Source organism: Paramormyrops kingsleyae, chromosome 6, assembly GCF_048594095.1.
Source record: "Paramormyrops kingsleyae isolate MSU_618 chromosome 6, PKINGS_0.4, whole genome shotgun sequence".
Classification (NCBI taxonomy): domain Eukaryota; kingdom Metazoa; phylum Chordata; class Actinopteri; order Osteoglossiformes; family Mormyridae; genus Paramormyrops; species Paramormyrops kingsleyae.
Window position 1 is genome coordinate 18,483,561 of NC_132802.1, and position 15,157 is coordinate 18,498,717.

A 15,157-nucleotide genomic window follows, 5' to 3' on the forward strand; every position below is an offset into this window, starting at 1 on the left:
ATACACCTGTGGCTATGGGTCTGAATGAAACACCTGAATTCAATGACTGAGTGGTGTGTCCCAATAGTTTTGGCCATATAGTGTAGTTAGATAGATAAGTGAACCAACACCAGGAGGCGCTGTACTCCTACTGATTAAGAATCAATGGCACCAAGGTAAAAGTTGTATAAGGATATTGGATCCACCTGAAGAAAAAGAAATGTATAATATGTTGCATATATGTGAAGAACCCCAGAGAGTCAAAACATTCAAGGTTTCTGTCTCTGTTTTCTAATTATTGTTTAGAACTGCTAGAATTTTCTCTGTCTGGTCCAAACAGTAAATAGCGGAGATCAGTCCTGAATAGCAGAGATGAACTATACCAGTGTTTCCCAGCCCAGTCCTTGTGGAACCCCAGCAGTCCATGTTTTTTCTTCCTCTCTGCTCCTAGTGCACCTGTACCAGGTATTCGGTGTTCCTGATTGGCTGGGAGCTGGAAGGGAGCAAAAACGTGGACTGTCCGGGAATCCCCGAGGACTGGGTTGGGAAACACTGAGCTATACTACCAAATCTCAGCTTATTACTGCAACATTAATGTGTTGTTGGCATACAAAGAACAGATTGACAATAGCATAATAGATTTTAGTATGTTTTCATATGATTGTGTATTTGTGTGTATGCATGATATTATGAATGAGTGTGGTTGTACAATCCGACTAGGGGAATATTGCATCATATATTGCATGCATATATTTTTTCATGTGTGTCTTCACTCAGTTGAGAATTACTGACTGAAAACAACCAGTGAGCTAAGGGGGATTACATGGTCACTGGGAGGCTTTGTTATTGGTCACTCAGAATGCGGTACTTACAGCTCTGCGGATGACTGGCTCCCTCTGGCTTCCTCCACCCCCAGGGGCCGGCTGACGTAAACAGCACACTTTGCAAGCTTTGTGTAATCCACTGTTATCCAAAGCTGCCTGATAACTATCCGTGGTGATTTGTAAGTGGCTTCCAGTGCAAAAGAGCAGCTAGAAGCTCATTTAATACCTGGGGTCTTGTCCTTAGCCTAGAGACCAAGAGACACAAATTTTCAATCCTTATTGTTTTCCCCACAATTTTAGGCAACTCTCTGTTATCAAATACCGAGTTGTGGTGTGGCCCTTAGTGTGGCCCTTACGTTACCATTAACGCAGAGCACACAGCAGTAACGGAACAGCTGTAAATGCCACATAGGCCCATAATGTCATTACAAGAAATCATCCTCATTTAAACAAAATAACATAATAAATTATGCTCATTCTGATATTTAGCTAATGGCATTTCAAAGCATGTTTTAAATAATTATAAACTTTTAGTTGTCATACATTTTGTGTGTTCAGTCATAGTGTATGTAGTCTAAAAGCTAAATTTTTTTGCGATGTTTGCATGAGATAAAACTGCATGGAAATTTGATTAATCAGTATTTCACAAAAATAGATATAATTTGGAATTTTTGAAGATAAAAAAGAAATTTATTTATTTATTAGGACTGCTGGTTACTGAAATAAATGGTAGAATTATTCTTACAGCCTTATCCAAAACAATATACCTGTACTGTATTGTGTAATGTATGCAGATGTTTGTATTAGAATCTATATATTAACGAATGATTGTGAACCTGTTTTTAGGCACTGTGAAGGTGATATGTTTATGTTCCTATTCTCCCACCAAACACCTTCCATTTCAGAATGACCTGTAAATACACAGTATGTAATGTTATGGTATAACACAGGATCATCACCCTACATTTGGTCCCACAGTGCATCAGACTGATGTGCTTCTAAATTAATTTCCTTCTCAGAGGAGAAATGCAGTGATTAGCATCAGCAACGAGCCAATAAGGTCCTTGCATTGCTGACCTTTCCTCACCTGCTTAGAACGTCTAAAGGCAGCTTAGGTCAATAATGTCTTGGCAGTTAGGAACATCTTCTTATGCCGATGGCACAGCCTCCTTCTGCTAATTAGCAATCACTGCAGTTCCTCAGCACAGAACTTGCCCCAGGGCTCTGTTATCCGGTGTGAATTTACAGTCCCCTTCAAAGCGATTGCAATAGCCATGCCAATTCATTTGGATTTGCAATGCACTGAAGACTTTTGTCTTTCTGTTCAATAGATGAAAGCAGGATGAGCGTTTGAAATTTCATCTTTTAATTCCAGGTATTTTCATCTAGATGCATCAACAACATAACACCATTTTAAGGTGAAGTGATTAGTTGTTGACACAGCACACAGCAACAAAATGTGTCCTCTGCATTTAACCCATATGTGACATCATGAGCAGTACCCTGCTGGGCAGGGAATCAAACCAACAATCTTTCAATTACAAGTGGGCTTCCCTAACTGTTTGGCCAATATCAGCAATGTGTGAAAGCTTATACGATCTACCACACTAGCATAGTGTCATGATGGATCTGGCAGGTTCCATCTGGCTAAGGTGAAAAAGCTGTCGGCATAGTGGAGATGAACGGTTCTTTGTTCTGATTGATGTTGCTGGATTGCTTTTCAGTGGAAGGCTAATGATGTTGAGGTATGGATATTACTAATGTTTATCGTCTCAGATATACAGCGATTTATAATTCTGTAATTTACTAAGACAAATCCTGATTCATTGCAACAGCCCTGACCAGTTTTTGTTACACAACGAGTTGTAGTTTTCTCTTTATGGCATGACATGAATTTTACACAGCGGTGGAACGTAATGAAGTACAATTACTTTGTTACTGTACTTTACATTTTTCAAATATCTGTACTTAAGTAGATTTAGCCATGGACATTTTTGACTTTGACTCTATTACATCTTACAAAATATTTGTACTTTCAACACTACTACAATTCTACTTAGTGTTTACAATCACATTGCTGTTTTTTGATCAGATGTTGACAGGGAAAGGGAGTGATGTGACAGATTTCACCTATAGATTTCAGAGCTTTTCTTGTCAAAGTGAAGCAGGGAGTATAGGCATCAGAGGTTTTGAATGCTGTCAGCTCGTAGAAACTTTTATAAAAGGAAGAAGAAACCATTGTTTCTTACTTCATACAAACACTTTTTCATTTCTTTTGGAATGTGGCTCTGGAAATGGTGAGAGGCGATCCTCGCATGTTTGTGATCAGCTTAACTTAATGGTGAATTATGAATAGCATGTTGATAATTTCATGACAAGAGTGTTAAAATCTGCATCCTGTGGCCATTAGCTGGTCAGTTTTATTTAATAACACACACATAGGGTTTTGTGATATGACCAAAATCTCAAATCCTGATAACGATGCATATCGCAATACAGCACATTTTCTGTAAATTCAATTAATAAATGGTCTATTTAAAATGGCCAGATAGAAAGACCTATTTCTTATTACATTTTGAAGTATATACTCAACAAATAATAGGTAGTTGCTCACATTTCATTATTTTTTTCCTTTTATTTAGAACCTTTGGGCAAATTTCCAGTTCAGCATGTAACAAAATATAAGATACTAATTTATAAAATATAAAACGGTAACTCGAACCATGAACTGTTTGAGCGTGCGCGGTAAGGATCAGTCAGCACTGTATGCGCAGTGCAGTAAGGATCAGTCAGCACTGTACGTGCAGTGTAGGCATGCACAAAACCTAGGGCACATGCGGCCACAGATTGGCCAGTAACAACTGGGGCCTTCGCACAAATATTCTGCTTGTCTCCGTGATGTGTACATACTGTGATTTGTGACACAAGGAAATGAATGATGAATATATGAAATGACAGATGTTTCACACATAATACATATTGACATAACGCAGCCTTACACACAAATATCAGTGCTAGAACTACTATTAAACTGTGTGACTGAGAGCATGTGCTGGCCTTAGATGTGCTTATCAGCATTAATCGTTGTTGCTGGTTAATTACAATGTAATTTCAGTTAACACAATGGAATGTGCCCTGTCATGCTTGAATTGCACTATCATGCCTGAACTTTTCTATTCAACAAAATATACGTACAGTAGACACAATGTCATTTTATACAGTTGCATCAGAGACTACAAGTTCAAGTACTTTTACTGTAATACTTTAAGTATATTTACAAGCAAGTATGTACTTGCTTTTACTTGAGGCCAGTGGGGTACTTCAACTTCTACTAGAGTATATTTTTGCCTGTTTATTTCTACTTTTGCTTAAGCAAATTGTTTGAGTACTTCTTCCACTACTGATTTTATATATAACATCCTTCAGTGACACTAATATGCTAAATATGTTGTGCTTTGTCTTAAAGATCATGTATTTCATTTTTGCATATAATGTGAAACTAACTATTCATATCAAATAAGAGTAAAATTTTATCTAATGAAGGATTTGTGCTTATAAGTGACTCATACTGACAATCAGTATGTGTAACATATATAACAAAATGTTGACAAAAATGTTATAGTTGATATAAAAATCATTCAAAATTCTTTTAGTACATTGTTACTGTAGATTTTTCTTTTTACTCAGACTAATTTCAACTTCAGGAGTCAAACCCAAGAACATGCAACATATGTGTTTAGGACTGTGGACAGAATGCGCTAGCCTCTCTTGATTCGTGGCAGCTCATTAATGGTCCAGGCAGACACTGAGACTGAGTGACAGTCTGTAAGCCTTCAGGCAGCCTGTAATGTTTGCTCCCGATATACAGGTCCTCCAATGGCAGCAGAGCTGGTCTGCTGAGTGACACGCCTTAATCCCTCAGGATAGCCTGCAGTGAAGAGCCTAACATCTGCATGATTTCAAAAAATTCCCTCCACCGACCCAAAACATCCCGAGTTGAGGTCAGCAGCACCCCATCCCTACCATAAACAGTGTTGATGCTGCACCACTTTCCTGCCCTGAGCTGCAGGATGGCGGACCAGAATCTCCTCAAAGTCATCTGGAAGTCATTTTCCATGGCCTCGCCAAACTCCTCCCACACCCGAGTTTTTGCCTCGGTGACCGCCGAAGCTGTATCCCGCTTGGCCTGCCGGTACCTGTCAGCTGCCTCTGGAGTCCCACAGGCCAAAAAGGCCCAATAGGACTCCTTCTTCAGCTTGACGGCATCCCTCACCACTGGTGTCCACCAGCGGGTTTGGGAATTGCCGCCGCGACAGGCACCGACCACCTTATGGCCACAGCTCCGGTAAGCTGCCTCCACAATGGAGGCGCGGAACATGGCCCATTCGGACTCGATGTCCCCCGCCTCCCCCGGGACATGGGAGAAGTTCTGCCGGAGGTAGGAGTTGAAGCTCCTGACAGGGGATTCCGCCAGACGTTCCCAGCAGACCCGCACTATACGCTTGGGCCTGCCAGGCCTGGCCAGCTTTCTCCCCCACCAGCGAAGCCAACCCTCCACAAGGTAGTGATCAGTTGATAGCTCCGCCCCTCTCTTCACCCGAGTGTCCAAGACATGCGGCCGCAAATCCGATGACACGACTACAAAGTCGATCATTGAACTGCGGCCTAGGGTGTCCTGGTGCTAAGTGCACATATGGACACCCTTATGCTTGAACATGGTGTTCATTATGGACAATCCGTGATGAGCACAGAAGTCCAATAACAAAACACCGCTCTCATTCAGATCGGGGGGCCGTTCCTCCCAATCACGTCACTCCAGGTCTCACTGTCATTGCCCACGTGACCATTGAAGTCCTCCAGCAGAACAAGAGAGTCCCCAGGAGGAGCGCTCTCCAACACCCCTTCCAAGGACTCCAAAAAGGGTGGGTATTCTGAACTGCCGCTTGGCGCATAAGTGCAAACAACAGTCAGGACCCGTCCCCCTACCCAAAGGCGACAGGAGGCTACCCTCTCATCTACTGCAGTAAGGCCTAATGTACAGGCACCCAGCCAGGGGGCAATAGGTCCAACCCCCCTCAAGGAGACTGGTTCCAGAGCCCAAGCCGTATGTCGAGGTGAGCCCGACTACATCTAGTCGGAACTTCACAACCTCGCACACCAGCTCAGGCTCCTTCCCTATCAGAGAGGTGACATTCTATGTCCCTAGAGCTAGCTTCTGCAGCCGAGGATCGGACCACCAAGGTCCCTGCCTTTAGCCACTGCCCAACTCGCACTGCACCCGACCCCTATGGCTCCTCGTACAGGTGGTGAGCCCATTGGAGGGGGGACCCACATGCCTTCTTCAGCCCGACCAGGCCCCATGGGTGCAGGCCTGGCCACCAGGCGCTCGCCATCTAGCCCCACCCCCAGGCCAGGCTCCAGGGGGGGCCCCGGTCACCCGTGTCCGGGCGAAGGAAACCGTGGATCTATGTTTGTATTAATCATAAGGGGTCTGATGAGCTGCACTTTGTCTGGTTCCTCACCGAGGACCTGTTTTCCTTGGGTGACCCTACCAGGGGCATAAAGCCCCAGGCAACTTAGCTCCTGGGATTATTGGAACACGCAAACCCCTCCACCACGATAAGGTGTCGGCTCCAGGAGTCGTACATATGTGTGTCGTACATATGTCTGTTTTACATATATGTGTCATACATATGTGTGTTTTACATATGTGTGTCGTACATATGTGTGTTTTACATATGCCTCAATCAGTGTTTGCCACCCCGGTCCTTGGGGACCCCCAGACAGTCCTTATTTTTGCTCCTTCCCAGCTCCTGGCAAAAAACCTGGAATGTTTGGGGGTCCCTGACCAAGTCGGGAAACACTGTGGTAAATAACATACATTTCGTTTGTAAATCATGTTTGTTATATATTTCAAGTTGTTGTTATGTCTAAAGGGAGTAATAACAAAGGTTGGTTTCCATAAACTTTAGCCGTGGACTCTAGGATATTATTTTAGCTGGTCAGATCCAAGCACAATCATTTATTTTTATTCAGGGACATTGTTATACAAAATGTATTTTTTAATGTTTTACACAGGGATCCAAGGGAACACTAATGTGCATTATTGACTGCTTTGCCCATTTGTTGACTGTACCAGAGAAAGTTGAAGAAGCTTTTCTAAACAGGACAATAAAGGCTTTCACAAAGGTATGTGAAGTTCATCAAAATCTGTTGACGTTGAATGTTGATGGCTTTGGGTAATAATTGCCTTTATGTTAATCTAGATGAGGAAGGACTCCGACGATGGAAAGGCCGTTTATAACAGCATGAGAACAATCCTTTGGCCAGTCCTGCATGAGATAAGAATGTCATGAGATCAGAAGGTCATGGAAAAATCAGACTCAACTGGCTCCCCTCAACAAGTCATGTGACCGTGAACAAGTCACTCTACAGCATCTGCCGCTGAGGAGGATTTGGGAATGGTGACTCACCGTTAATCTATGGGTTTTCCTTTAGCTATGCTAATATTTCTGTTATAAATAATCAAATATGTTCTTTTTTTGGCACAGTCAGATCCTTATTTTATGCTTTTGCAAGTTTTTTGTACTTCCTAAAGTTTCCGTGCCATAAATATATTTGTCTTATCCACTGTGTTTTGCACAGCTGGCAACATGGCAGAGTTGGTATGTAGCGCTCAGCTACACTGCATTCTGGAAAGCACAACTGGAACAAGATTGTCTCCTTATAATGTTCTTGGTATAATTATGGCAAGAAGCCCAGATTTAGCCAAGAACACTACGGTGGGAAAGCAAAACTGTACACAGATTTAATAGATAAAAAGTAGCAAGTCTTGGTGGTTTCAGCTGGACATGCGGTGCTTAGCGGCAGAGCTAATTAAATTATTCTGATAAGTTGCATTGCTAATACAGTGGATTAGTCATATAACCAGGGCTAAAACAAGACACAGATATAGAAACTTCGAGGCTAACATAAGATACATAGTTATTTTGATTACACCCTGCAGCATTAATTGATCTACATTTTCGGAAAGTTATAAGGTCACACTTTTTATGGTTTACATTAACATCTTCTTAATAGTGTCCTATGATTACATTCTCTATATGTTTTACAGTGCTAAATAACATTCCATATTGTCATAGGATGCCACCTTTGCAATAAGTCAGTTTGTGAAATTTCTTCCCTGCTACATATTCCATTCTGAACTGTTAGTTGTATTCTTGCAAATTGGGAGCTTTTAGGAACAACAGAAACTCAGCCACGACGTGCCAGACCATGACAAGTAACAGAGTGGGGTCGCTGAGTGCTGAGGCGCATAGTGTGTAAAAGTCGCCAACGCTCTGTTGACTCAATAACTGCAGAGTTTCAAACTTCCTCTGGCATTAACTCCAGCACAAAAACTGTGTGCCAGGAGCTTCATGGAATGGGCTTCCATGGCCGAGCAGCTGCATGAAAGCCTCACATCACCATGCACAATGCCAAGCATCGGATGGAGTGGTGTAAAGCACACTGCCACTGGACTCTGGAAACCTGTTCTGTGGAGTGATGAATCTTGCTTCTCTGTCTAGCAGTTTGATAGACATGTCTGGGTTTGGCGGATGCCAGGAGAACATCATGGTCAACATGCTCAAGGAATCACCTTAGCGGTGTAATAAATTAAGAAGAGTAATCCAGTTATCCCCACTAACTGCTAATCCATTAGGGCTGTGGAACCTGTTGTTTCTCTGCCCTTATAAGGCAGAAGACACCTTCGATGGGATTTCAATTCACTGTGGGCCAAATGCTGCCATAACCATCAGCTATTTCTTCTATATCTATTCATCTAACCAAACCACTCAGAAGAAAACCTGCACAGCACAGGGACAAACTAATCCTGAGTTATTACATCAGTGTTGCCTGGAATTTATGTCACAGGTTTGATATATACTGAGCAAGGTGTGATTGAGGCTGAATTTTGTTCCTGAGTGTCCATCCTAAATTTGTATTCCTATTTTGTCTATCCCATGTAAGCATTTCTAATTTAGATTTAATAATCCATTTGTTTTTCATCATTTGGCACTCATTTTGTCTCTGGTTTCGCTACTACTTTAAATTGACCGTATCCAGTACACGATCTGATATCATTTTAAATGACACGTACCTATATTGTTATATATTTTTTTAAGTCTAGAGTGCAGTATATTTTGACTCAAACTTCATGAATTGCATAATGACAAGTGAGTAAACGATCATGAAAAGGTGAGAAAACACTGCTTTGTCATTTAAAAAAGGTGCGTAAAGGCGCTTATTGTCCAACGCACCCCAGTATAAATGGATGCCGTATTTATTGTTTATTTACATGCTTTGACTTTGATATTAAAATATAATTTCGCGCTGAATCTCTCAGCCAATGGGCGCGTACTTCCGCATTTTACGCCGAAACAGACATTGGGAGCGTCGTGACGCTAACATTCACTTTAATGACATTTTAAACTATGGATTCTGATTTATCCGATTTAACCTTGGATTGCTTGATTCACGTTTTCTCATTACTTACTGACAACGACTTAATAAATGCCTCGGGTGTTTGTAAGGTCTGGGATACTTTATTAGCATGAGTTGTTCGCAGTTAGCTAGCACAGCTGAGATACTCAGGTTATGTTTGCTAACTTTATTCTGACACTTTCTGATGTTTGGACTCTGTGTCAGATGTAAAACGTGTTATTATCTTTAGAGGACAAACTGACATCCGCTTTAAAAAAAATGCAACCACTTTTTGCTTCTTTTTACATAGTTTGTAAGACGACCGAATGTGTTGTAGCTGAGACTGCATGTCATTGTCATTTGTAAAAGATAAATGATGATTGTGTATATAGCATTAGCCGGTAAAATTAAAAGTTAATAATTAGCTTGTGTTTTTCACAGCGGTGGTATGAAGCTGCAGAGACACCCTGGCTCTGGCGGTGAGTATCTCTGCTCAGGTAACGCAAACCATCCTTTATGCCTTTTAAATACCCGGAAATCAGTCATTCATACTTCCTGTAGTTTGCTTGATATTATCTTGAATCGTACATATGAAATGTTTCTCCGTCACTGTACTGTTACATTCATTTATTCGGCTGACACATCTGTCCAATTCGACGAAGAAGTTCATTAAAATCCGTGCAGTCAGCCTCCGAAGTGCGTATGGAGCACGACGGACTGCAAGTTTACTGGGGGGCCACCACAGACAAGGCTTCACCTCCCCCCAACAGATACCCGCTGTCTGTCGAAGACATTTTTCTTGCATAAGTTCGCCATCAAAACTTGTATTGTATTGAAGCCTCGAAAAATGAACCGCTTTTCAACACAATTAGCTGGAAAGTTTCATCTGACCCTCTGTAGTAAAATGTACTGTGTACATTTGTTAAATAAGTCTTAAATGAAGATCAGATCACATTATAGGAGCTGTTCATAGAGAAATCTAAACAATTCCAATATATTTTATTAATCCATTAGTGGGCAGCTCAAGTAAAACCATTAAGCAGTATTGGTAAGTTTCCCTTAGTTCATATAGGCCTAATTATTTTTATCGTCATCAGAAGTACTCCACATTACTTACCACTAACGCTAAATGTTACAACTTTTGACATCTCTTTGCACTTCCCTACATAGACAGATGTGTCTGCATCGCTGGAGCTTCTGTAATATCAGTCGGTGCAGTTCAGAAAATGGAAAGCGGAGCTGGAAGAGTTATTACCTGCAGCGCTCCAGTTTGGAACACAAAATGAAGACGGGCCGATCGTGCACAGACTACACATGCAAAAGCCTGAGGGGTCATACAGGTACGTATGAAGAACTTTAAAGCATGTGATAGCCAGTGTGGTGAAGCACTTCAAGGAAAGAAGAGAGAAAGTGTTTCCATGCAGAAGATATTGTTCTCATGTCCTTTGAGGTTCACCTGAGGTTCAGATTGTCTTCATTTGTTTGAATAATAGGTAGAGTGGTTGGGCTTGCTTACCTGCAGGAAAACAGACATGACTCTGACAACTGGGAGAGACCGTCCATTGTCTGCAGTGCATCTTCTGATGGTACAGTCCGTGCGTGGAATGTTCAGCAGGTGAGCACCTTCCTTCCTGAAGAGTGATGGTGAATTACAAGCCAAAACTTAAGCTCTGCATCTCTCGGAGCAGGGCGTCCAGCTGTGGTCAAGTCCTGTCCAAAGCCCTCTGTCGGGTGTCGTCACTGATCCTCAGCGTGAAGCTGTCTTCACCTGGGACACTTCAGGAGTAATCAAAGCCTGGGATGGCTGCACAGGACAGGAAGTGGCTGCCTTCCCCACTGCAGCCTCCAAGTGCAAGTTGCTGCCCTTTAGTGCTGATGACCAGTCTGCCCTCTTTGTTAGTGTTAAACTCAAAAGTATAAACCTTATGAGAAATATTTCTGCACAAATAATATGCATTTTAAAACAGCTCTCATCATTTTCTTGTAGGTTGGCACTAGCAGCGGGGCCGTCTGCATGCTGGCAGTCCCCTCGTTGTCACTGGTCTGGCGTCAGGTGCTCTTCCAGGCTTTCAATATCGACATATTGATTTCATCTCCTGATAAGAAATGGATCCTCGCTGCGAGCACAGAGGGCGCAGACTGTCACCCACAGGTAATTTTTATGCATCCCTTCAGTTTTGTCTCACTGAAGTCAGGATCGGTGTAGTTCACCAGAGGTTTCGCTGCACAGGTTTTCTGCAGCCGCAGTCTGAGGTGTGTCACTGAGGATGATCCTCCTCTGGGGCAGTCTGTGCCCGTCTCCTGCTGTCTGGCTGCGATTTTCCTGGCCTCTGAACCACCCCGAGTGGCTGTGCTGCACAGTGATGCATTCGGATATCAGACGGACAAAACACTCTCCGTCTTTGAAATCACTATTAAAAAATCAAAATACAAACAGGAAGTTGAAGGTATTTTTTTCTAATATGAGCTTATTGTTCCACATGTATTTTAAAGTTTGGTATTGAATCATGCAAACTGGATTGTTTAAAATTAGTTTTTTTCCTGCATTTTCTTGATGCTATGAATATTTTATAATGATATTTATGAAAGAGTAATTCCAGTATTTTCAGATTATCTCAGAATTTCCTATTGTACATGTGCTTCACTTTTATGCATATTCACAATCGGTCAGATCATAATCTTTGAATTGGATTGTGTGAACAGTTACCCCAGTCTACAAAAATTTAATCTGATTGAAGCTCTCACAACTGTTAGCTCATGTACCTCTATTAACTTTATTCTATGCTGTAATTCTGTAACAGTTGTTTTTTTAAGTTAGCTCAGCAGTTCTGCCAAAAAGCATGCAACACTCATGCTGTAGTTTCAGGAGGCGTTAAAATTGCATTAAATTAAAATTGACAGTGATGGTTTGGGAAGCGGAAGCTAATGGATGTTCAAGGGATCAATGTTAAATGTCCTCTTGCTGTTCACGTTCATAATATTAATAAAATCCATAACAATCCAGTTCAGCAGGTAGAAAGCTTTCCGCTGGGTTTGACTAATTGGCATACAGATGTGCACCTGCAAGCCAGAGGTGCTGCTACCTTTGTGGTTGCAGCTGGGAACCACCTGAGAGTGTACACCCTAAAAGGTGCCTTATTGGCTACTTTTGAGGATCACACGGAGCCAATAGCATCTTTCTGCGTGGTGAGTCATATATATTGTCCTTATTCTTGATTAGACATGCACTTGCGGTTTTTCTCATTGTTTTGGAACTGTGACACAGGACAGTTTTCGCGTGGTTACGGCATCCCGTGACCTCTCCCTGAGAGTGCTCACCTGGAAGAAGGAACGCGATGCTGGTCTGTCTCTCGAGAGCCGATTCCACCTGCTGGGAGGGTCTCACACCAGGGCCTGGTATGAAATAATGGTGTTTAGAAAACATCAAAGTACACAGAGAATACATGTACCTTTCGAATGGTCACAAGCTCTATCTTTCTATATTTCTGTAGCTGCCACCTTAAAATCTTCAATTGTGTAAATATCTGTAGTTAACATTCAATGCAAAATGCAAATAATTTATCCTGTTAAACTTTCTTGCTAGTAACTTTCTACTTCTTACTGATGATATACTTTAAGGCACCATATATTTTTATTTTGCAGGGGATTTACACATGTAATCTGCGATTACAAAAGTATTGTGGCCTCAGTGGAAGCCAGAGATGAAAAGGATGTTTTAAAGGCCTATTCCTTCAATGCTTGACCAGGCTTTCTCACCATACAAGGAGTATAAGAATATACAATGTACCGGTCAATAATAATGTTATTCAGCATATGTATCAGCAGTAATGGCTGGGGAAAATCTAATGGCATGAACAATTTCACATGGCTTTATGGTTACACAAATCCTAAGGCTTTTCTCCTTTTTCCACTATGGGAACAGCATTTTGATAAACCCTAAATGGGAATTTGTTAATGGCAGTTGTCACCACCCCAGCTCATAAATATCTATCACTGTGCAGAGCTTAGGTGCAGGCCATCATTTAATTGGGGTCCATTTGAGCTCAGTAGTTCTATGGAGAACTCCTGTATGCATTACCTGAAAATGTAAAAATCAATAAACATGTTTCTACGTGAATTCTATGAGTCCTTGTAGTGACATGTAGGTCTGAAACTACACTTATTTATCGCACATTCCATTTATATGACAATTTGCAGAATCATTCCCCACCAATTCCTTTCTGCATGTTTTAATGACCTTGTTTGAAAAAGTTGTTTCATATTTATATTTTTATATATTTAAATATTTGCATTCCATTTAATTCTCTTTTGAACCAAAATTGGCTGTGACATAAAAGAAAGAACTGTGAGAGATACATTGGTGCTTAATTGTCATGCAACTAATTGTGATTAATGATTTAATTGTCTTTCTGAATCCTTAGCCTGAAGAGAAACAGTTTAGAATCATTCTTGTGTCTAGCCAGGACAATAGTGGAGCATGTTGCATGATGGTAAAGTCCCTTTCCACAAGATGTTGGAGTGTGTCTGCGGGAATTCTTGCCCATCATCCAGAAAAGCATTTCTGAGGTCAGGCACTGATGTTGGATAATGAAGGCTTGGCTCACAATCTCCGTTCTAGTTCAACTGAAAAGTGTTTGATGGGACTGAGGTCAGGGCTCTGTGCGGGCCAGTAAGTTTCTTCCACACCAAACTCACCCAACCATGTGAACCATGTTATAGTTGCCCTGGAATATCTAGCAGGGAAGAAATTTCTTACTGCAAAGGTGACGTGCTATGACAGCACCACACCTGAATACACTGAGCTCTTCAGAATGACCCATTCTTTCACAAATGTTTGTAAACCTGACTACATGGTTAGGTGCTTGATTTTATACACCTGTGGCTATGGGTCTGAATGAAACATTTGAATTAAATGATTAAGAGGTGTGTGCCAATTGTTTATATAGTGTATCTGTACTCTGTCGGTAGTTTCTTTGCCATTATAATTTTTCAGGTTACCTGCCGCCCCCTTGTGGTCATTATGACACAGAGCATTTTTATGCACCAAACTGTTTCTTCATTTCAGGGCTGTCTTAATGTTCATTGTAGATTTTCAGCTGACAGAAAATCACTAAGTAGGCTCCTTGGTTGTGGAGCTCATATGATTTAAAGTGATTCATACTCAAGAAAAAGGCAGTGTAAATCATCCATCCAACTTCATATCCTGGCCCGACCAGGATATGAAGTTGTTAAATTATAATTTAACCTTTATTGTCCCTCATGGGGAAATTCCTTTTATGCCTCCATCAACTTGCTCTTTGTAGAACAAGCTGTCCATGAAGGGCAGCCACCTGTTGGGGCACCCAGGGAGCTGGGGGTTAAGGGCCTTGCTCAAGGACCCGGAGACATGCTGAGGTTTGAACCGGTGATTGCAAGCACACAGGCTTAGCCCACTGAGCCACACGTTCAGTGGGCTAAGCCTGTGTGCTTGTAATCATATATATATATATACTGTATAAATATATATATATTCATATATTTCGTTTCAACCAACCAGTTGAGTCCTCTGTGACTATCTCTTTATACTCAACAAAACCTTGGTCTGGATTTGTTCTTTCTAGACCTGAACTTTCCACCGCTGTCTTTAAAGAATTACTTTTGTGAGTAAATTCCCCAACACTGTTGTTATGGGGGTGTACACAAACACTAACACTGATCCCATAAGTTATGGTTTAGCATCCAAGTATGATTATTGGTGCTGTCTAGTATCTTTCCGAAGCATTTCCAAAAAGTACACCATGAATCTTTTCCCCTTCAAATTAACTCTGAAAATGAATAATTACATATCTTATGATCAATGACCAAGCAGGAAACCAATACAGTCATATTTTCAGTCTAGCAGAGCCCTGGAA

The 15,157-nt window shown here is 41.5% G+C and overlaps 1 protein-coding gene across 1 annotated transcript; it reads left to right on the forward strand.

Moving 5' to 3' along the window:
- The first annotated feature begins 9,209 nt into the window (after positions 1–9,209).
- Positions 9,210–13,383, forward strand: fbxw12 (F-box and WD repeat domain containing 12). Its single transcript, XM_023804957.2, has 10 exons — positions 9,210–9,376; positions 9,708–9,745; positions 10,437–10,606; positions 10,760–10,881; positions 10,955–11,161; positions 11,254–11,418; positions 11,497–11,713; positions 12,271–12,452; positions 12,532–12,662; positions 12,909–13,383. Exons 1-10 carry the CDS (start codon positions 9,278–9,280, stop codon positions 13,006–13,008), a joined length of 1,431 nt encoding a protein of 476 aa, XP_023660725.2. The 5' UTR covers positions 9,210–9,277; the 3' UTR covers positions 13,009–13,383.
- The last annotated feature ends 1,774 nt before the right edge of the window (positions 13,384–15,157 follow it).